The sequence below is a fragment of the Neolamprologus brichardi genome, chromosome 14, assembly GCF_056152115.1.
Source record: "Neolamprologus brichardi isolate AB-2024 chromosome 14, ASM5615211v1, whole genome shotgun sequence".
Classification (NCBI taxonomy): Eukaryota; Metazoa; Chordata; class Actinopteri; order Cichliformes; family Cichlidae; genus Neolamprologus; species Neolamprologus brichardi.
This window is the reverse complement of record NC_142117.1, coordinates 30,669,977-30,690,816: the sequence shown is the minus strand read 5'-3', so window position 1 is coordinate 30,690,816 and position 20,840 is coordinate 30,669,977. Positions and strand designations below refer to the sequence as shown.

The 20,840-nt window shown below is 39.0% G+C and overlaps 2 protein-coding genes across 4 annotated transcripts in view; both read right to left on the bottom strand.

Moving 5' to 3' along the window:
• Nucleotides 1-188: 188 nt before the first annotated feature.
• On the bottom strand, nucleotides 189-14,673 carry brca2 (BRCA2 DNA repair associated). The gene is made up of 27 exons (XM_087851107.1): nucleotides 14,541-14,673; nucleotides 14,148-14,234; nucleotides 13,726-13,959; nucleotides 13,481-13,544; nucleotides 13,124-13,176; nucleotides 12,994-13,022; nucleotides 12,760-12,871; nucleotides 12,603-12,658; nucleotides 12,230-12,320; nucleotides 11,530-12,114; nucleotides 5,991-11,414; nucleotides 5,583-5,681; nucleotides 5,425-5,494; nucleotides 4,873-5,333; nucleotides 4,600-4,790; nucleotides 4,298-4,485; nucleotides 4,019-4,189; nucleotides 3,155-3,527; nucleotides 2,914-3,069; nucleotides 2,686-2,833; nucleotides 2,492-2,604; nucleotides 2,216-2,411; nucleotides 1,947-2,113; nucleotides 1,704-1,842; nucleotides 1,343-1,599; nucleotides 858-1,001; nucleotides 189-750 (listed from the first exon to the last, which is right to left on the bottom strand). Exons 2-27 carry the CDS (start codon nucleotides 14,200-14,202, stop codon nucleotides 397-399), a joined length of 9,930 nt encoding a protein of 3,309 aa, XP_087707233.1. The 5' UTR covers nucleotides 14,203-14,234; nucleotides 14,541-14,673; the 3' UTR covers nucleotides 189-396.
• A 300-nt stretch (nucleotides 14,674-14,973) lies between these two features.
• frya (furry homolog a (Drosophila)) overlaps nucleotides 14,974-20,840 on the bottom strand; it is a 46,774-nt gene continuing 40,907 nt past the window's right edge. For all 3 annotated transcript variants that reach the window (XM_087851105.1, XM_006796569.3, XM_087851104.1), the window contains exons 52-61: nucleotides 20,635-20,835; nucleotides 19,969-20,112; nucleotides 19,022-19,185; nucleotides 18,727-18,934; nucleotides 18,228-18,377; nucleotides 18,058-18,156; nucleotides 17,886-17,969; nucleotides 16,777-16,887; nucleotides 16,469-16,674; nucleotides 14,974-16,372 (exon numbers count right to left, since the gene is read on the bottom strand). In XM_087851105.1, coding sequence (XP_087707231.1) covers nucleotides 16,114-16,372; nucleotides 16,469-16,674; nucleotides 16,777-16,887; nucleotides 17,886-17,969; nucleotides 18,058-18,156; nucleotides 18,228-18,377; nucleotides 18,727-18,934; nucleotides 19,022-19,185; nucleotides 19,969-20,112; nucleotides 20,635-20,835 — 1,626 coding nt within the window. In that variant the 3' untranslated portion in view covers nucleotides 14,974-16,113. The remainder of the gene's footprint in view (nucleotides 16,373-16,468; nucleotides 16,675-16,776; nucleotides 16,888-17,885; nucleotides 17,970-18,057; nucleotides 18,157-18,227; nucleotides 18,378-18,726; nucleotides 18,935-19,021; nucleotides 19,186-19,968; nucleotides 20,113-20,634; nucleotides 20,836-20,840) is intronic.

Below are 20,840 nucleotides of genomic sequence, written 5' to 3'. Positions count from 1 at the left end.
CTTCCCTTCTGAATTCCTAAGAAGGCAGTAAGGATGTATTTAGTTTTGCACAGTACTAGAGCCTGGCAGAACCCCCCCACAACAATACATTTCTACAAGAATCCACCAGTTTCTCAACCCTGAAGGTGTTCATCTTTAAATGCAAAAACAGAGACCCACAGAACAAAACTGCTAGAATAAAATTCTGAATTTATTTAACACAGAATGCAGGAACCTCACAGAAACAAGTATAAAACTGTAAAACATTGTGAAGTGACATGATTTCAATATTTACTTTCCCCATTTTATGAGGCCAACAAGTCTACAAAAAACCCTAAAAAACACACGGAACCTTAACATTTACATTCAGTCAATTGAAAAGCTGTAGCGTGTTTGTCATCACACAGTGGTATGTATCTAGATTAAATTAACACGCAGTGCCTGAGTATCAATCATAGCCAGTTCCTCATCATTCACCCATTCATCCTCTCCTAGTGAGTCAGCGGGTTTGTGAGATGGTGTCTGTACAGTTTTTAAAGTGCTTGGTGTCACAGACCTCCGAGGTGGGTTGAATGTCTTATTTACACATGGAGAAGCCACTGAGCCCAGATGGGAAAGAGGTGGCGGAGACGGGATATGAGACAGATAGTCCAGTGCTCTCCTCCTTTTCAGGCTTTTGGGATCTTTTTCTGCTGAAGATGTTGGTGTAGGAGACTTCCTGCCGACAGGTGTGAAGGATCCAAGGTTTCTGCCTGGCTTCTGAGAAATCACCTGTATAAAAAGATGATGGGCTTAGAACTGATATATTACCAGATGACATTATGTTATAACAGATATACTGAAAAACACCAGATACCACAGCATGAAGTTAAACTCACACTTGACTTTATGTCTTGTCTTCTGTCTGTTAGAGAAGCTGGTGTTTGTCTTTGGAGAGCTGGAGAGGAGCTGGAGCTAAGGCCATTTGATCTGACTAATTCTGAAAGCTTCTCTTCAGCAGTTACAAAGAAGTTCTCCTGACACTGAAAAGAAAACAAAAGTGATGAAAATGTTAACATTTTATTGCATTCAAATAAGTCTGAGATGAAGATAAACAAGGGAATATGTTAGTACACTACTTTATTACATTTTCTACAAAACAATTTTTAGTACTGAGGAGATTAGCATTGTTTAAAGGTGAACTCAGTGAGCAAGAAAAAAATTTTTACTGCTAGTTTTCGGCATTTGCAATTACAGCTGTGCTTTGATTAAATTATAGCTAACACAAATGACTTCATGCAGATCACGGAGCACTTTTGCTGTGAGAGAGAGCAGTTTCTGAAGAATATCAGCAGCTTTTAAGGTTTTGATTTTAGCATCGTACCTGGACCAGAGTTTTAAGCTGGCTGAAAGATTCCTGTAGATGAACCTCTTTAGGATTTGTAGAAAAACTTGTCAGATCTCCAGCATACACAACAGGCGTGGGATGCATTGACTGACCTCTGAGCTGGAGGTTGCTCAGAGCCAATATGACGCGTGGTTTTACCACGTCTTCTAGGCCAGTCTGAGACAAGCTGCTGAAACAGCGAACTTTCACAAAATTCTGTTTCTCATCAGCCAAATAAAATGCAGGAGATGAACCTGTGTTCAAAAGAAGAAGACTTTTCAGCGAACTTTATGCAAACAGTTGTAAGAAAAGCAAGGTATAAAACAAACAAACAAACAAACAAAAAAAAAACACCTACCCTTTCCATCTACAACACTGATGACATATCCTGCTAGATCAATTTCTCCACACAGTGGCTCAAAATCTGGATTTTGAAGATTCACAAAATTTGTGCAAACTCTTGGTTGGAAGTATGTTGACAACCATTCATGTGATGCCTGAATGGAAATATTACAAAAGTTTCAATGATATGTTTGATTTATAAACGGTAAAAAAAAAAAAAAAATCACATGTGCTAAAGGGAGTTTGTTTCCTACAGTACCTGGAGCTCTTGAAATTGTGTTTTCTTTGTCCCAGTGAGCTGAACAGGTTCGATACAGCTGCGTTTCTTTCCATCTGAAGTGGTGAGGTTATAGACTTTGAATCGACAGCCTTCCTTTAGTAAAGACTGTAGATCTGAGGAAGGTCGCCAAAGATTCAGCTGGTAAACTAAAACCAAGATTAAAAAAAAAAAAAAGTTAGCACACCGTAGTTCGCAAGTTACAGTAATTATAAAAAAAGAGTCAAACAAGAAGACAAATGAAGACACACCCCTGCCGGGTTGCTCCATGGAGTCAGCAATGCAGAGTCTCCACACGGGTGTAACCTCTCGTTTGGGGCAGTTTATTTCATTGTCCTCTGCTTCCAGAGCACGGTGATATCGATCCTGCAGTTCAGCCTGCTTCTTCTCCATCAAAGAGCGTCTGTAGGTATGAAGGGCCTCCAACTGGTGTGCACTCAAATGAGCCTAAGAGGGGAAAAGTAATATACTAAAACCCTTCACAGCTGAAATTAGGCCAACAATCTGTAAAGCAAATGTTTTACTACCTCAAGGTAAGTCGGATCATCTCCCACTGCTTCATACAGCTCTTCTCCATCCTGCAGATTTGCAATTTCTTGATGACTGATTGTTTTTCTTCGCCGCTGTGGTTTGATACTCCCTAAAGATAAAAGCTTATAAAAAACGTATCGAATTTCAGACTGTAGCAGCTTGTTGAACTTGTTGTAAACCTGATCCTTACCTTTTTCTTCATTTTCAAATTCAGATTGAATCTTGGCAAATAAGATTTCCATTGCTTTTTGTTTGTGACTGTTGTATCGTCTCGCCTCCTTCTCTTCTGCACGTGAAGAACGGAATACAACACTGACATCTGGCTTCCTCTCCATCCACTGAGAAATAAATATTAGACAGAGTTAAAAAGGATAAAACCCAAAAATCTGACTAACAGTGATTATATATCAGTGCACACCTGCATGGGATAGCTTCTCAGCACAACAATGTCAACAGATCCTACTGGACCTCCATTGCTATACAAACAGGAGATTGGAAGGAGGAATGGCCGAGGATCCTTGTGAAATCCTAGCTTAGCATCCCATCGTGCAGGTCTGCAGCTATTGGCACAGATCTAAACACATGAAGAGGAAGTAAGACACCTTCTTTTCTGGTTGTGTTGTGTAGAGATAAAAGTTGTGGTCTCTGTCTTAGACTACCTTTAACATCAGAGATTCAGGCGCCTCCAGAGGGGAGCAAGCATCTTGTGATCCGACCAGCTGAGCCCCATGGATGATCAACTTGGCCCCGACAGCCAGTCGACCTTTGTGAACCATTGCAGTCAAAGGTTCATCCAGCTGAGCTTTAATGGCATACCAACCATCTGTCAGCCAAATGAGTGCAGCTGAAGTTTCAACCTTTGCATCTGCACTGTGAGGGGTTTTGGTGTCATTGTGACTCTGTGTTTTTGGGGAGTGACCCCTGGAGATGATATCGCAAACACAGAGAACCAGGGTTTTGGCTGCCGTGTCATCCTTTTCCATGATCTTTCTCAGAGCTGGCCTGCGGCTGTGGTCCACCTCTACATCATATCTGACATAAACAGAATATGTTTTAGAAAACGCTTCTGTCAGTCTGCCCCAGGGCAGCTGTGGCTATAACTGTAGCTTGCCTCCACCAGTGTGTGAATGTGTGTGTGAATGGGTGGATGACTGGGTGTGTAAAGCGCTTTGGGATCCCTAGGGGGGACTAGTAAAAGCGCTATACAAATACAGGCCATTTACCATTTACCAATACATTAAATTGAGTCAATAATTACCTAGCAGCTATTTTGCTAGGTAGATGCCAACATTTGTATCCCACATTTAACATTATTCAACATTATCCCATTGTATTCAGCATAATTAGCTAAAAGTGTAATTCACTGCAAAGTCTATATTTTCAAAATTTATTTTGCCTGTAAAATACCGTACACAAAATGGCAGTTAGAAAAGCATAACAACACTTATTTGCCAACAAGATACACATATTAAAAAGTGACCTACAACTGCATAAATATCTGAGCAAGCTTTAGTTGCACATACCTGTACTTAAGTTGGAGGAGAACCTGTTCGGGTGTGAGACACCGGCTGCCCACTATTTCTGGAAAAGATTTTTCCATAGAGGCCTGCTTCCACACAATCCATCTGTAGTGATTGTACACCCATGCTTCACTGATCAGTTTAGGATCCACACCCGGGGTGTCACATAAAGCTCTGTGGGCATATAAGGACGAGATATTTAGTATATTAAGCTTATATTGTATTGCTAAACCTGATTACTTCACTATGATTCATTTAACACAAAGTGTGATTCAGTAATACCTATAAAACTCTTCTTTCCCCGCAGTCCCATCATTGCTGGGGACCAGCCATCCTCCATCAGCAAGCTGAACTCCACCTTCATCTGCAAAGGCTTCTAGTTTGATGAACTGCAGCAGGCTGAAGTGGAAAGATTCTGCATTCTCACTGGTGATATTGGAAACATATTTTTGGACTCCATATCCATAAAGCTGAAAAATAAAAACAAGTACATTTGTGTCTCACAGTCTGTGTTTAAAACCAAAACAAAGAAATCTAAGTATGCTTAAAAATGCTAAAAAACCCAGTGACAGTTACAGCCTTGCCTTTTTTGGGGTGTATCTTCCTGGGATCTTTCCATTCACTGCAGCTTTTAGTGGGATCCTGGGTACTCCTGATGTTTTTTTAAGATACAAGCTCCCTGGAAGAGGTCGAATGTTCTGGCGCTTCTTCTTCCTGATCCTCATGTCTTGCATATCCTGTGCCAGCTCAGTGTTCTGGAGATTCTGATATACATCTGCAAACAGACAGCTTTTTTTTTTTTTTAAACTGTCACAAAGAAACTTTTACACTGATGTAGCTCAAACTGTTTACTGCACCTTGGCTTCTTGAACATGTGCCATCTACACCTGATGTCTCTCCAACAGCACTGACAGACCTGAAGTCAACAGGTAAGCTTTGATTATTCATATCGTCACTTTGAGCTGCAGCCACAGCAGTTCCATCCGCAGCGCCTTGTGTTTTTTTAGTGGGCGGCACAAAACACTTGCTGTTAGATGACATTACAAATGGTTTTTGGTGTTTGTCTTCCCCCTCATGCGCTTTACAGGAACTCTCTTGAACAATAGTTCTTTGTTTTTTGAATGGAGGAACAAAGGCCAAAGGTGTTCTTATGCTGTCCTTGAGCACCATATTCTTATGGGTTTCTGTCTTTGCATTTCTGACAAATGGAGGAACAAATGCTGATGTCTTGTAATGTGCTGATTTGCTCCTGGGGTCTCCTGTCATTGAGTTCTGTATTTGTGTCTTTTGGAATCTAGTTTCCACATAGGTTTTTCCACTGTTGCAGAAAAGAAAAGAAAGGACATATCAGAAAAAGCTTATAATTTTGTTAACCTGTTTGAAAACATGGTGCTTCAACAGGAACATACCTGTGCGGCCGAGTAATGTTTGGATAAAGGGAGGTGCTGTATTTAAAAACTCCCCTGTCCTTCATTAAACCTTATTTAGGGAAAAATACAAATAGTTGTTTAATGAATAACACAAAATAAAAGTTCTCAGAAAATGTGCCATAGTGCTAACAATTTACCATTGGAGCAACTTTTGACTGGGTGGAGAGTTGAAGCTTTTGAATCCACGAGACTCCTGTCAAACTCTTCCAGTAACCGTCTTTTTAGGGGAGGTTGACCTAAATAGTTAGAAGGCTATTATTGTCAAAGCATAGCTGTGGCTTAAAGTTAATTATGCTCAGGCATGTTTACTCATCTGAAAACAATGGTTTGCATGTCATAAAGTATCATTTAACTTTTCTTAAAAAAAAAAAAAAAAAAAAAATCCAAATAGTAAGCAATACAACTTAATCCTAAGTTGCAAGAAAGGTATTAATGCAATTTGCTTGAAAAACATCAATAAATTACTTAAATAAGTTTTGAAAATAGCAGCACAGTTTCAATAAAAATATTACACTTAAACTCTGAGTAGCAATGCAGGTACCTACCATTCATTTCTGTGTCTTCCACTGATCTTTTCCCTCTTCTCTTTTCACTCTCTTCACACCCATTGGCACTTGTGTTATGTTGTAGTGGCATATTTTCTAAAGTCATCAAGAGATTGTGGTCAGCCAGACCTTCATCTTCTAGCAAAGCTTTAGTACAGTCCAGAGCTTCCTGGGCAAGAAATTTTTGCTGGGTCTCTGTGCAACCAGTAAGGTTAAGTGACTGAAAGTTAAGAACTGAAGACTGATTTGGTTTTAAAACTTTAGACTCCTTGGTACTGCTCTCCTTATTTATTTCATAGTCCAGCAGACACTGCATTTCCTCTTCAGGGCAATCATGCAGAGTGCCTGCCCCAGATGGTGTTATGGTGTCTTCCTGAAACTTAAATGCATCTTTAGCTGCCTTGTTATTGACAGATGTACAACCATGTCCTCTTAAATTTTCAACTTTTAGGTCAGACTCTTGCAAGGAGGGCACAGATTCAACTACAAGAGAGGCAGTTCCCTTGGTAGACATGTACTTGTCAGAGGCTGTGGTGAGGTTTGAACCCGAAGGTCCTTCCACATCTTCTACTTTTGACAGATTTGGCATAGGATTGTCTTGTGGGCTTGTTGAAAATAACAGGGAATCATGACATTCCCCATCATCAAATTCTTTGAAAAGGCTGGTTGCTTTCAAAAGACTTTTTTTGGACACTTGGACTTTAACTCCCCCTGCAGTGCTGAAACCACAGTGTGTTTCCTCTCCATTGTGAGCATCAATTTTCTTATCGTTCTTTCTTGTGTGTGCAACAGCTGGGGTGTCTCTGCTCTGACTAATATCACTGAAAAGAGCTTTCGCCTTCTGCATGGCCTCTGATGAAAGTGCAACAGGCTTACCACTGGCTGCAAGAAAACCACTACTCCTGGATGGTGGACCATGAGCCGAAATCTTGCCCCGTGGTGCTGTTATACTGATTTTATCCTCAACTCCTTCACATTCACTTAGAAGGGTTTTGGCTCTCTTCAGAGCTTCAGATGAAACAGCGACTCCTTTTCCACTTGCTGTCTGAAATCCAACACTTTGTTGGGGCCAAGTGTTTTTTTGTTTCATGTGTTCATTTGTGACCCCAGTACATCCATTTCCTGAGTCCTTAGAAATGTCACTGATAGACAATGTATTATCATGTTTTACTGAAATTCCATAGTTAATATCCATACTGCAATCTTTAGTAAAACCATCTTCCTCTTGCATTGCCTTTTTTGAAACAGAGTCATCAGCTTCCTTCAAAAGATGTTTTGCTTTCAGAAGGTTTTGCTCTGAAACATTAACTTTTTCTCCTCCTACAGTTTTGGAGCTACATTGCATTTTCCGTATTTCACCGTAGTCATATTTCTTGTGACTATTCTTTGCATGTGGAATCTCTGCACTGATACTTGTATCACCAAAGAGAGCTTTTGCCCTCTGAAGGGCCTCAGAGGAAAGTGCTACAGGCTTTCCACTTGCAGCACGAAATCCACCATTCTGAGGAAGTGAGTCATGAACTGGAATCTTGGAAGATGAAGGGTTTATACCAATTTTATCCTCCATTTCATCACATTCACCCAACAGAGATCTTGCTTTCCTTAGAGCTTCAGATGCAATGGTAACTCCTTTTCCACTCGCTGTTTGTAGCGACAAAGTGTCATTTTTTTGTTCCGCTTGTTTGTCTTTGTCCTCAGTGTATCTTTTCTCAGACTCTACAGAAAAGCCCAAAGTCGCCTTTTGCTGTAGTCTGGTTTCTGGAAGGTTTTTCTCATCACTGCCTGTTCCAACCATAGGTGCTACACTTTTGTGTTTTGCTGAAATGCCATTGTTAACATCCATATCACAGTCTTCTGCCATTTGCATTGCTTTTGTTAAAACAGAATCATCTAAGACCTTCAAAAGATGTTTTGCATTCAGAAGATCTTTCTGTGATACATGAACCTTTTTTCCGCCTGCAGTTTTGAAACCACTCTGCATTTTCGCCATAGGTTCACAATTGTCATGGTTTCTGTCACTGTTCTTTGCATGTGGGCTCTCTACACTGGAAATTATATCACTGAAGAGAGTTTTAGCCTTCTGAAGGGCCTCAGATGAAAGTCCCATAGGCTTTCCACTGGGTGCAAGAAATCCACCATTCTCTGGGACTGGAGTCTTTGAACATGATGGCTTTCCACTTCTATCACCCAATTCATCAAATTCACGCAAAAGGGATTTTGCTTTCTTTAGGGCTTCAGATGAAATAGCAAGTCCTTTTCCACTCGCTGTCTGAAACCCACCACTTTGTAGTGGGAAACTGGCTTCTTCTTTTTTTAGCTGTTTGTTTTTGTCCTCAGTGCATCCACTTCCAGACTTTACAAAATGTTTTATACTCCGTGTGTGTGGAACAACTGGACTCTCTGCACTGGAAATGATATCACTGAAAAGAGTTTTTGCCTTCTGAAGGGCCTCGGATGAAAGTGTCAAAGCCTTTCCACTGGCTGCATGAAATCCACCACTTGTGGGGAGTGGGCTGTAAACTGAAGTCTTCAAATGTGACTGATTAACATTGATTTTAGTGTTCACTTCATCACATTGCTCCAACAGGGATGTTGCTCTCTTAAGGGCTTCAGATGAAATGGAAACTCCCTTTCCATTTACTGGACCAAATCCACCACTTTGTAGTGGCAAACTGTCTTTTTGTTTCACTTGTTTATTTGCAGACTCTACAGAAATGTTTGAAGTCACCCCTTGATCTGGTCCAATTCCTAAGTCACTGCCACTTCCACTTGTATGCATAATATTTTCACCATTGTTAACGTCTATATCACAGTCTACTCTCTCTTGCATAGCGTTTGTTAAAACAGAATCTTCAAAGTCCTTTAAAATGTGCTTCTCTGAGACATGGACGTTTTCTCCCTCTGCGGTCAAACCACTCTGCATTTTGTCTGGATGTTCACAATTGTCATTTTTCTTGTCACCGTTCTTTGGGTGAGGACCAGCTGGGCTGTCTGCACTGAAACTGATGTCACTGAAAAGTGCTTTGGCCTTTTGAAGGGCCTTTGAGGAAAATGCTATTTTCTTTCCACTGGCTGCAAGAAATCCTACATTGCTGGGTGGTGGGCCATATACTGGAATCTTGTAATGTGATGGTTTTGCACTGATTTTATGATACACTTTATCAGATTCACTCAACGGGCATTTTGCTTTCTTGTGAGCTGTGGATGAAATTGAAACTCCTTTCCCAGTGGCTGTGTCAAATCCACTTGTTTTAGGAATAGATTCTTTATTTTGAGCAGTGAACTGTGCTGTTCTTAAAACATTTTCTTTTTGGCTTATTTTTTTGGTTGTGTCTTCAAGTGAATAAGTGTCATTCAGAAGACATTTAGCCTTTTTCATTGCATCAGCTGACACGGATACTTTCCTCCCACTGGCTGTACAGAATCCATCACCACTGCTCAATTCACTGATGGCAGAGGAATCAATACTCTTTGATGCTGGGCATGGTAGAAGCTTTGAAGTGGAAAATGAGTTTTCATGGAAAGAAACTGGATTTTTAAATTCCAGCACAGTGTTACAACCAACACGTTCCATTTCTATATCATCAGGATGTGACCCACTTAGTCCAGTGTTTACATTCTCAAACTCTGTGTCTACAATGGCATGTTCCTCAGAAATGGTAATGGCATCCATTTTGCAGTTTTCAAAATTTTTCGTAGTATCTTTATCTTGCATGTCTCTGGCCTGTTTTAATGCAGAGACAGGCTGTTTGGTGTTGGAAAAACAACTCCAAGTTTTCTCTTCAACGTGGCAGTCGTCTTTGAGAGTGAACTTGAAATCGGCTATAGCCGTTTCAGAATCTACATTGCACATCCTTTTGGTTTTTGCATCAGTCTCAGCAGCCTGTTTGTTTGATATATTCAGATCTGACACATTAATCTCTAAATCAGCAAATAAAGCTCTAGCTTTGCTGAGACATGTTTTTGAAACTCTTAAAGCATTCCCTCCTGCAGTCTTAAAGGTAACACTAAGCATTAAAGGGTTCGGTTTCTCCATCTTGCTTGCATCACCATGCTCAGCTCTGTCAAGACTTTTTTGCTTCTTTGACATAAGCCAATTATTTCTTCCAGGAATGTCTTCTGAAGAGGAAAGCCCCTCTCCAGCAGAGATATTTTCTCTTTTAACAGAACTCGACACTGATACACCGGTGGATTTATCAGTGATGTTTGATGTCCCACCATTTGCTTTTTCATCTACCACACAGGTCATTTTGTCAGGCATGGCAGTTATTGCCAAGTGCTTTTCAGCATCTGAACTAAAGCTGTCATCAAAATCTATGCCTGCAAGAAAATCAGGATCAAGGTCTTTGTCAGTCTTCTCTAGAAAGCAGGCATTTTCTTGACAAGGCTGCTTTACTTCTGCACCTCTGAACTGTGTAAATTCAAACTGGCTATCTGCTTCTTCCAAGAGAGTACACAGTTCTGTCACATCAGCTTTTTGTGAAGCTGTTAAGTGGCAGCTGCCACCCTCAAATATTTCGCTTACAGAAGGTTGCTGATTTGATACAGAAACTGTGCTTTTCATGGATCCATTGCTCTGGCTATTTTTACGTTTTGTGGCACTGTTGCATTTGGTGGGCTGATCGCCATCTCTTTCTTCAAAGAGATGCCTTGCCTTCTCCAGGTTGGCCAAGGAAATTTGTATACCTTTATTTGAAGCCGTTTTGAATCCTGATGCATGGGTGGGTGGAAGAGAAATGTTTGTCTTCTCTAGCAGTCTGCCATGAACCTCACCATTTTGTGGAATGCAGTTAAGGCCATCATCAGTTCCTTTTAGACTGCTTGGCAGTTGTGTTAATGTGCTCTCCATGTCCAACTGACCTTCTCTTTCGCCATCTGTAGTCTGTCTTTCCAGGAGCTGGGATTTTTCATTTCCTCTGTGCGTAGATGGAAAAGGAGTAGTCCTGTGAATATCAGTTTTTGATCCAGTGTTTTCTGAGCAAGGAACAATACAAGAAGATGCAGTGTGAGTGATATCTGCAACAGCAGACTGGAAACCACTGTCACTTATGGTGCCTTCATTGGTGGAATAATTTTGATTAGTGGTAGACGTATGTCCTGTGTTACTGATGCTGTTATAGTCATGGTGAATGCTTGCTTGAATTGTTTGATGCTTAGCTTTTTTCATGGCCAACAGACAGGCTGAAGGTGAGAAGTGGTCTTGATCTTCTGCAACTCCTTTAGTCGGTCTACCAGAGTCTGAAATCTGGCTGAAGTCTTGTGCAAAATCTTTGTGAAGCTGTGACATGTCAAGATCCTGGACTTTTTCTTGCACAGATGAAGGCAAATTTTCCAAAGTACATTTTTCTTCTGCATTCTTCTCATTACTGCAGCAGCTTGCTTCATCTGGGGGATCTTCTGACTGCTTACTACTCAGTTTTGGTCCTAAAAGAAAGCATGGTGATAAAAAAAACATTTTTCAGTCATTATACGAACAAAAAACAAAAAAACACTTTTAACCGAAAAATATACATATATTTTTAATAATTAAATATGTTACCAGTATCTGGAATTCCTGATGATGTGTTCATCTTCTGAAAGTTAGTTTCATTTTCTTTAACTTTTGGCTTCAAAGTCTCAACAGTATAAACAAATTTTCTTTTTTTCCTAATTAATCCAGTGTCTGTGATTTTCATAGGTGGCCTGACAAGCTGTCTAGAATCAAAGTCAGGCTGCAGTTCTGTTAAAATATTATTTTCTGCAGTACAAGGGAGAATTTCAGATAAATTCAATGGAGACCATTGGCTGATTCCAGTGCTTCCATTTTTTGCAGGTGGGGATAATGGAACGGTGCTATGTTCTTCATCAGCTTTGTGCTCTTCATTAGACTGGTTTGTTTTTGAGATATCTGTAGAGCTGCAGTCATGTTCACTTAATTTGAATTGCTTCCGTCTGATTCTGTCAGGTTTCACTTTTCTCAGTGCTGAACTACTGTTGGCGAGGAAAGTGGATGAAGCATTTTGAAATTCATCAGGAGCACTGGTCATTTTGCCATCTCCATTAGCACCCCGCAGTATCTGTTGCCAAATACCCCCATTCTGCGTTAATAAAGTCTGGGAGGAAACAACTTCAGGCAAAACAGCATCTGTTGATGACAGAGCAACAATCAGCATGTCAGCCAAAATTGTTGGGAGCCATAGTTAGTTCACAAATATTCACCATTTCAGTTAATGTGATACTAAAAAAAGAGAAGTCAGTACCGTGGTTATCAGTAGTTATATTATCATTTTTAGGTGGTGCTACCACAATTCTGGAAGGATTTGAAAGAGAAGGGAAAAGCTTCCGTACAAACTGGAAAAGGTAAGAGGACAAAACACTTTGTCAGCAGAAATCTGAAATGTTGCACCTCTTTGCTTGTAATATGTTATAAAGAGTAATATAATAAGAAGAATTTCTGATTTCTAGTAACACATAAAATCATCAATTCAACCATTCTTAACATGTTCAAATTTCAGAATATCCACTTAAAGAATGTGAATACAGCAGGACCAGTAATTCAACATTGAGTGACATTCATCAAAATAATAGATAAAGATAGGTTTGCTGTATATTTGTGCCGGACTGAGTACTCACAACAACACTTTTGTCTGCAGAAACACTCACTGGACAGGGACTCTCATCAACTTTAGCTGCAAGATTAAAAGGAGACAAAAATTAATGAACATTATTCTATTCTATTCTATATAACATTTTCAGTTGTTTAAAATGAGCGAGTCTGCTATTGGCTTACACAAAATCAGGGTAGATGGAACAGGGGGTGGTGTATTCAAAGAACTGGTCCATGAAATATCAGGGTTAATCTGTGCACCAAGACTTTCAGAAATATGCTTGGCATAGCTCATCTGTATGATTAAAAACAAAAATCAAAACAAAAACATAAAGATAGGTACATTTAATTTTATTCACTCTTCTACATTCTAAATACTATCAGAAAAATATTAATCATTGGATATGCTATACGTACTGGAGATTTATGCGGGGTATCAAGTGGATCTGTAAATATGGTAGAAGTAAGCAAATTAAGCAGTTATGATTAAGTCTTGGCTTCTGTATGCAATTCATGTAAATGAGACAAAAATTATTTTTAACCTCACCAAAATTGTCCTGACTCTGAGGTTGGATTTCCTCATATTTTGTATCAGGAACCCTAAAAACGACAAAACATACATTAAAAACAGCCAATAGCTGGAAAAACATAAAAAGCCAAGCTGTTCTTGTAAAATTATCATGAAAATAGCTCCCTCCCCCCCCCTTATCACAAAATAAGGCGGTTTTTCAGTATGCCTTATTAAAATCAGTTATTGTTGTTCCTGTTGTGATTTAATTACACAACTACTTAAATTATTTAATCACTTAAAAAACCAAAAAAACAAAACCCATACCATTCATAGAAATGCCAGTATATATAGCAACTCTGAATTTAAACACTGATAATTCATTGTTGCACTCACCCCTTTTTTGAGATCCGAAACACGTATGGACTTTGTGTTTCCGTCCATGGCAATGTATCATTTTCTAAGAAGTATCACAGAGAAACAATATTTTTAGATTTAATCTAAGAATAAGTAGGTTACAGCAGCTTCTTGATCGCAATTAAGTCAAAACAGAAACCTATATTTTTATTTAGCAAGTGTTTAAATAACATGTTGGAGATTTACAGTATAAATAAGTAAATACTAAAATCTGAATGAATTACCTTGTGTAGTAGAGAACGACTGCTCATCCTCTATTTCAGGTGACACAATTCGACTGTGTCTGAAAACTTTTGGAGTAGAAAACAGCTGACTGTCTACTGCAGTTTTGTCTAAAGGGGTTTTAAAATGTCCCTCCTGATTGGCACATAGCTCATCTTGATCAGAGCCGCTGCCCTCATTCGCTGATGTTTGAGCAGTCAGTATGTCAAACCATTTGTGATCCAGTGGTCCCAGCTCTAAAATGTTCATAATGGGTAAGAACTCATCATTAAGTCGACAAGCCACAAACCGATTTAAAGGGGAAAGGTAAATCTGTACAATTCATTTCTACTTATAATATTCAGAATACAACTGTTTTTGCGGGCGTCTAAAAAGTACCGATGACCAAAATCACAGCTTTTTGATGTTGCATAGGTTTTCCTACCTTTCCAGATTTCATCTTTGAATGTCTCGTACATGTTTTTTAAGGGCAAATCCATTCCAGTGACTGCACTGTACTACAGCTTGATACCTGGAATGTGAATGTAACATAACTTGAATGAAAAAGCAGAAAGGTGTCCGAGTTTCAGAATAAAGTTGTGGTGTACATTTACTAGGGTAGGCAGTCACACTACAACGTAGCCGCTATTCAACTACATTACCTAAAAACTACCGTGACAGCGAAACTGTTTGGGCAACAGTGAGTAACGTTAGCTTACGTTTGTTTTAGATAAGCAAAAAAACTTTACGGAGAAACATTTTATTTTACACTGAGAGCCTACCGTTGTCAAATAAGGGGGAGCCCACAAAAAGTGAATTTAACGTTTTTCAGACTTACCATGACGACGTTCAAGAGTGTGCACTTTCATGTCGCGATATATCTCGTAATATAATGATGTAAAGAAACAATAAAACGAAAAATACGATGCAAAGGGAATAGCCAAGAAAAACTCGGCCTGCTAGCTAGCACGTTCACGCGACAAAAACAAACCTCGCGCGTCGCGCACCGGAACTCAATGGCACTTCAAAATAAAAGACCGCTTGAATTTTTAACCCTTGATATTCCTAATAACGCAAATGCTACTGATACTACTACTACTACTACTACTAACAATAATAATAATCTAATTGAATTATTTAGTAAACAGTCGTTAAACTTTTGACTTTATATGATACTAAGCTGGAAGACTCACTTCCGGGTGCGCAGTTTAAGCAGATAAATAAAAATAAGCAAATAAATAAATTCCAATAACAAATTCCAACCACAAATAAGAAATCTAAGCTTAATTTTATTGTTGTATTAGTGAACAGAATACCAAAGTACAGTACATTGCAAAGGCAGTTTTTACAGCATTTACAAGGCCAAAGGCTACACCACTTTTGTGGAAGATTTATTTATATATGTATATGTAGCTACTCACTCTGCATGCACCTAAACTGTAACTTCATAAAAATACAATCTGATGAGTCTCAGCAAAGCCCCCCTTTTCACTATGTACATTTTCTTTCATTTAAAATAGTTTCTCTCTTTGTTCATAAACTTTACTATTACATTTTTATTGTACACAGAATTTGCACGCTTGGCAGGTTTAACAGATAAAATAAAATATTTTTTCTATAAATCTAGTCTGATAAAAGCACGTTTTCTTTTGTTAACAATATAAATAATTTACCTATTTGCTAAAAGCTGCACAGTTAAAAGGTACAGTAAGATGTTTTGAGTAACAGATAACCCACACAAGAGTTTGTAGGATTGAGAGACATTACAGTAGATCTGCAGCATGTCAGAATTTTTTTTAACATGAACCACTTGCAGTATACAAATCAGTCTTAATAATTCCATCTGTGATGGTCGTCAGACTTGAATTCACACACTCAAGCACACTCATAACACACCTACACCAACACACAAACCAAGTAATGAAGCCTCCCTTTTTCTGTGCTAACAGTGTTCATGTTATCCAATGCTATGATATTCAAATACATAATTTCAGGAGACAGTAAAGTTCTTCCACTTTAGTGAAGGATTGCACATTTTCCCTTGACAATTAAAACAACATAACTGAAAGAGAATAACTCAGCTTTGGTATTTCATTTCATTTTTCTTTAAATGTGAAAATTATGTACTTCAGTACACACAGGCTGCTTTGTGACATTTCTATTATTAGTGCAATAAAAGCTGTACTGTGTTTGCAACAGCAAAGTCACTCATCAGTCTAAAAACAACAGTACTGCTGCACATCTGAAGATTGGACTTCATGACATTCTGATGTACTTTAAGCAAGAAGAGGAAACAGCGGTTTAGTTATTCCCAAGAGAAAGTTCACCCTTGAGATGATAGAAGCTACCACAGACAACAGGTTACACTAGGCATGACATTGGGTGTTTTGTAGTTCTGGCTGTCAGAGTCATCAGAGAGTTGAGCCTGAAACCCTGGAGTCTGGGAGAAAAGCTGTGATGGTGCGGTAGCCCTGGGCTCTTCGGATCATGTCCCGAGTTTCTCCATTAAGTTCCATCAACTTGACAGAAATTTCTGTCAAGTCTTGCTTTGAGCCCACCAGAGCAAAAGTTCCTGTCTGACCCAGAGTTTGATGTCTAAAGTAGATGTTCAGCAATGTTTGGACCTCATCCTCAGAGTGGTTACCAAAGATATCATTAGGCCACATTGTTCTGGAAGGAAATCATAAGTATTTGTTTTAATAAGTGACACATTTATCAAAAAAACACTTTTAATAAACACTGAAACAAGAATTTTACTTTTCTCACCTGCACACACGAATGTAGTGAACAGCGGTTGGAAAGTCATTGTTCTTTAGACCTTCTAGGATGGCCTGCACTGCAGCCTCGGAGGAGCTAAAAACCGGCTCAGAGCAGGAACTCTCACAGGCAGCAATCTCATCATTTGCCACTGAAGCAGCTGCTAACCTCAGGTTGCTCTTCAACTCATTAAGCTCTTTGGACATGTTTGTCAGCTAAAAGTCGAGAGGGGTTTATGTTACTGAACAGGAACACAGATAAAAAAGTGTGTTTTATGCCTTCAAAAACTGAAGAGAAGCAAATGCAGATATACCTACCTCTGGAATAGAGCTTATTGCATGGACCTGTTCAGTCAGTTTGCAGTAGGACTGAAAAAGCAGCAACAACTGAAAGTGGAGTTTGTAGAGTCTTTGACAGAGCTCCAGTTGCTGAAAGTAATAGAAAATGATTATCAGAAAATAAGTCTTTAACTTCCTGTTTCCTCCTTTTTAAAATGTCTGCACAACCGCAATTGAAGACTTAAAAAAGTATTCTTTTGCTGAAAATGACAATACAATAAATACAATGTTGTTTTGTTTTAAATCGGAAAGTAGAGACAAGCCTTTTCCAACTTACAGCCAGAAATTCCATTTGCTATCAAGCAAGCATGTTATGGGGTAGAAAAGAAGTAAGAAGTAAGGAAAAAACACAGAGCGAATGAAATTCATGCAAATGGTCATTATTTACAACATAGAGTGGGTGAGAAGTATAGAACAGGTCTAATTGGTGTCATTTTATTGACATGCACAGAGGAAGAAAGTTAGGGTAGATGTATGTGCAAATTAGAATTATGAAGAGGGCTAATAGTTTCCATGAACTATTAAATACAAAAAAATAAATTAATAAAAACACGTTTTAAAAAAAGAAAAAGAAAAGGCAAGCATGTTCTGCATGTTAATCAGCACTCACTTAAGTGACAAACTCATACATTTTAACAGCAAAACTTTCTATTTTGCTGTTAACCTTCTTCAGTTATGAAGCCTGATTAAATTGCAACATAAGAAAGCTCACTCCCATGCCCAGAGGAACTGAAAATTAACACAATGCACACTGGATAAGAAATATTAAACGTGACGTGCATCAACTTAAGTTTGTCAAAAACTTTGTACAGTGCAAGAGAATTAGAGGTAACACTCACAGAGCTACAGTATCACACAGTAATCCCAATGCAGAAAGTACAGTATGAAAGATCAGATGAAATGGAATCCTTCATATGTTCAGTTCAGTTTTTGTTAAATGTACATAATCAACAATTATTTTGGTTGAACACTGGCTTAATGCAGTATCTAAGCCAAAGTAAATACTAACCCACTGCTTTACTTAATCCCACTGTTGATATGATAGCATGAGATGCTCAAATAAATATATTTATAATAATAATTATTACCTTTTCCTCATGCTCCAGTGGTTGACACGTTATCACCGAACCCCCAGCACTCTTGGGAAAAGCAGCTTTACAGTTGCTCAACCACTGTGTAAAACAGAGGTCAATTTAAATAATTCAGCAGCAACATACAGGTGACATCTAGAGTGACAAGCACACGATAAGAACCACTTACTGTGAGAACTGCCTCCTTTCTGTTGTTGTAAGTATCAAAATATTCTTGAAGTTCCAGCACACTAAATTTCATCTTTTCAAGGAGTCCATAAGACATGATCTGGAAAAATACCAATTTGTCATTACATTTGTTGAAATACACTGGAGGTCGCTAAATGTCAGGCAACTTACTGTGTCTGCATCAATAAAAAGTGTTGGGCACTCTGAACATGATGTCAGCATCTGAGAAGACCTCAAAAACTTTGATCCTAGTCCTCTCAGGCCATCACCAAGGTAACTGACGGCATCACATGTCAAAGAACAAAATTTGGTTTGGATATTCTGCAAAACATAAAAAACATGCTGTCTGTAACACCACCAGAATCCCGCCTACATAATTTAAGGCACTAGTACATCCTTCATTAATTCAATTTTTCTGAAATGTTGCCCTGTCAGCTTTGGTCAGTGAAGTGAACAACAACCGGTTAATGAATCACAGGAGATTTTCAAGCTGAGAGCATCTACGGAGTGACCTCAATTTTCAATTAAGCAGTCCTTTTCTGAAAGGTCAGTTTGCCTTATAGCTAATCCTGTTAACCTTTTGGTTTAATTATACAATTTGACATCTCATACTACACGTCGCGCTGATGTCTTTTGGGATTAGGCTGGCTACAGGGTCAAGCTATAATACCTGAAAAAGTGAGGAAAACACATGAAAAGTGTAGACGGCACAGGATCCATCTGAGTCAGACACAAGCTGGTTGATGTGGCTTCGCCAAGCCTCTTCTGCATCATCGCACACATTTGGCTGGAAAGCCGCAAGGATGGCGGAGAAGAAAGGTGACGGTGGTGGTGAAGAATGCGACTCCGGCACGTCATCTCGCTCTTCCTCAGCAAGACTGAATGGATATGACCACATCTTAGGAGAAGTGCATTTTTCATGACACTTTATTTATAGCTAAATATTTAAATGTTGCAATAGGTACCTTGGTAAGCAGCCTTCAAGATCTAGTTCTCCTTTGTAATCATTGTTAGTTATATCCATTGTCAAACTGTCACCACAGTGATACTCAGGGGGCAGCTCAGTGATGGAAAGAGAAATGTCATCCTCATGGACAATGCTGTCATCATCTTCTTGTGACATCTCATGCTGAAAGAAAGCAGAAGAGACAGTTGACAACTGGAAATATTAATGTAATTAATTACAAAACAAATACTGAAGCAGCATGCATGAAATGTATTCCCTCTGTTATTTTTAGTTATTAAACAGTAACACTAACCTTGCCATGGGACCCTATGGACACTCCTTGTGGTGTTTTCTTTTATTTAGTCAATTTAGTGTGCAAAAATTATGCCAATTAAATGGATAAAAGATTTGAACTTAGCCAGCATCGTGGCTCTGCACACTCAGAGATTGAAACAGGCAATGTGTAAACCTTTTCTGACCTTCCACATGCCGAGAGATTTTAGTCTTGCTTACAGCCACCCACACAGAAGCAATAGGTATACACATTGCCTTAAATAGACAGATATGGAAAGAAAGAAATTTTTTTTTTGTTTCTACTGCTGGCTACAACCCCTCACATCCCCAGACAAACTGCCACAATTAAGGTTAGACAAGAAATAGCCCAGAGCCCAAAGCTTTAGATCACCTGTTTGTCAATTTTAGTTGTTTTTTTATGATTTTGCATGCAACTACTGAAATATCAAGAAAAGGTCACTCATGCTCTACTCTAAAGAAAGGAAATGTAAAAAAGTCACAGTGTTGCAAAATAACACCTATGATTGCCTTAACCCAAAGCACATTTAACATTCAATACACGAGAAAACAGAACAGCTCCTATTTAGCAAAATTAGTAAAGAACTCCATTATAGAACTACGATAGGAATTAGTAGTTCCCAGAATCTCAGACACTCTGAAGCCCTTATTCACCCGCTGCTTCGAGTCCTCTGGTTGTTGGACCTCGAAACTTGGATTTTTGGTGCTCAGAGGAGTCGAATCTGCTGAAGTGGTATCGCAGAAGGGAGAGGGAGAGTCAAAGCTACTCATCTCTGCAGTTGGAGAGAGGCTGACAGTCTGAAAAAGAGACAAAGAAACATTTAATAGAATCTTTAAAAAAAACAGACACTGAACTAAAAACAACAAAATCCTCTGAAACTGTATCACCGACAATAGTGGAGTTTCTTAAAACTCAAAAGCAAGAGGTGAAGATGACGGCTGTGTTGACCCACAGGTTTCAGTCTGCTACGGCAACTTTAGCAACCTTTAGCTAATGCTGAATGGCTCTTTCTGTCATGGAATAACAGAAAGATAATGGAACAAGACAGAATGTGACAGAAAGGCCCATTATATTTTCAGACTTCTGGCCCTAAGCTTGACACTAGAGGAAAAGTCTTAATCTGAGAGAGAAAGACATTTTTTAAACCCTATACAACTTGGCACAGAGAGTGCCACAATAGAAAAAACTCTTGAATTGTTAAGATATAAAGAGTTTGTCCTTGAAATCCCTTTTGCTTGTTACAGTTGGTTTTAACTGTTATTTGAGGTTTTACCTTCATTGTAATTTTCAATTATTATAACACAAATGAATAAACTTACAAGCTGTGAGTGGGAGAGTGTCTGGCTGGTGGTGAGGGAATCCTCTTCAGATGACTCGTCTGAATCTTCATGAGCGAGCTTGCTGAGGCTGGGCATGCTGCTGGACATCTGACTTTCCTCCAAAGGCTGCAGGTCATTTTGGTCCAGGCTGTCGATAGAGCGTCTACGCACACCCCAGTTGAAGTTGTCCATAGTCTCTCCCTGCA

Coding starts and splice junctions, on each gene's coding strand:
- brca2 (XM_087851107.1), bottom strand. CDS start 14,202: ATGGATTTGCCCTTAAAAAACATGTACGAGACATTCAAAGATGAAATC. Junction 12,321..12,602: donor CTGCAGACAAAAGTGTTGTT/GTGAGTACTCAG, acceptor TACCTTTTCCAG/TTTGTACGGAAGCTTTTCCC. Junction 2,114..2,215: donor CATGGAGCAACCCGGCAGGG/GTGTGTCTTCAT, acceptor TCTTGGTTTTAG/TTTACCAGCTGAATCTTTGG.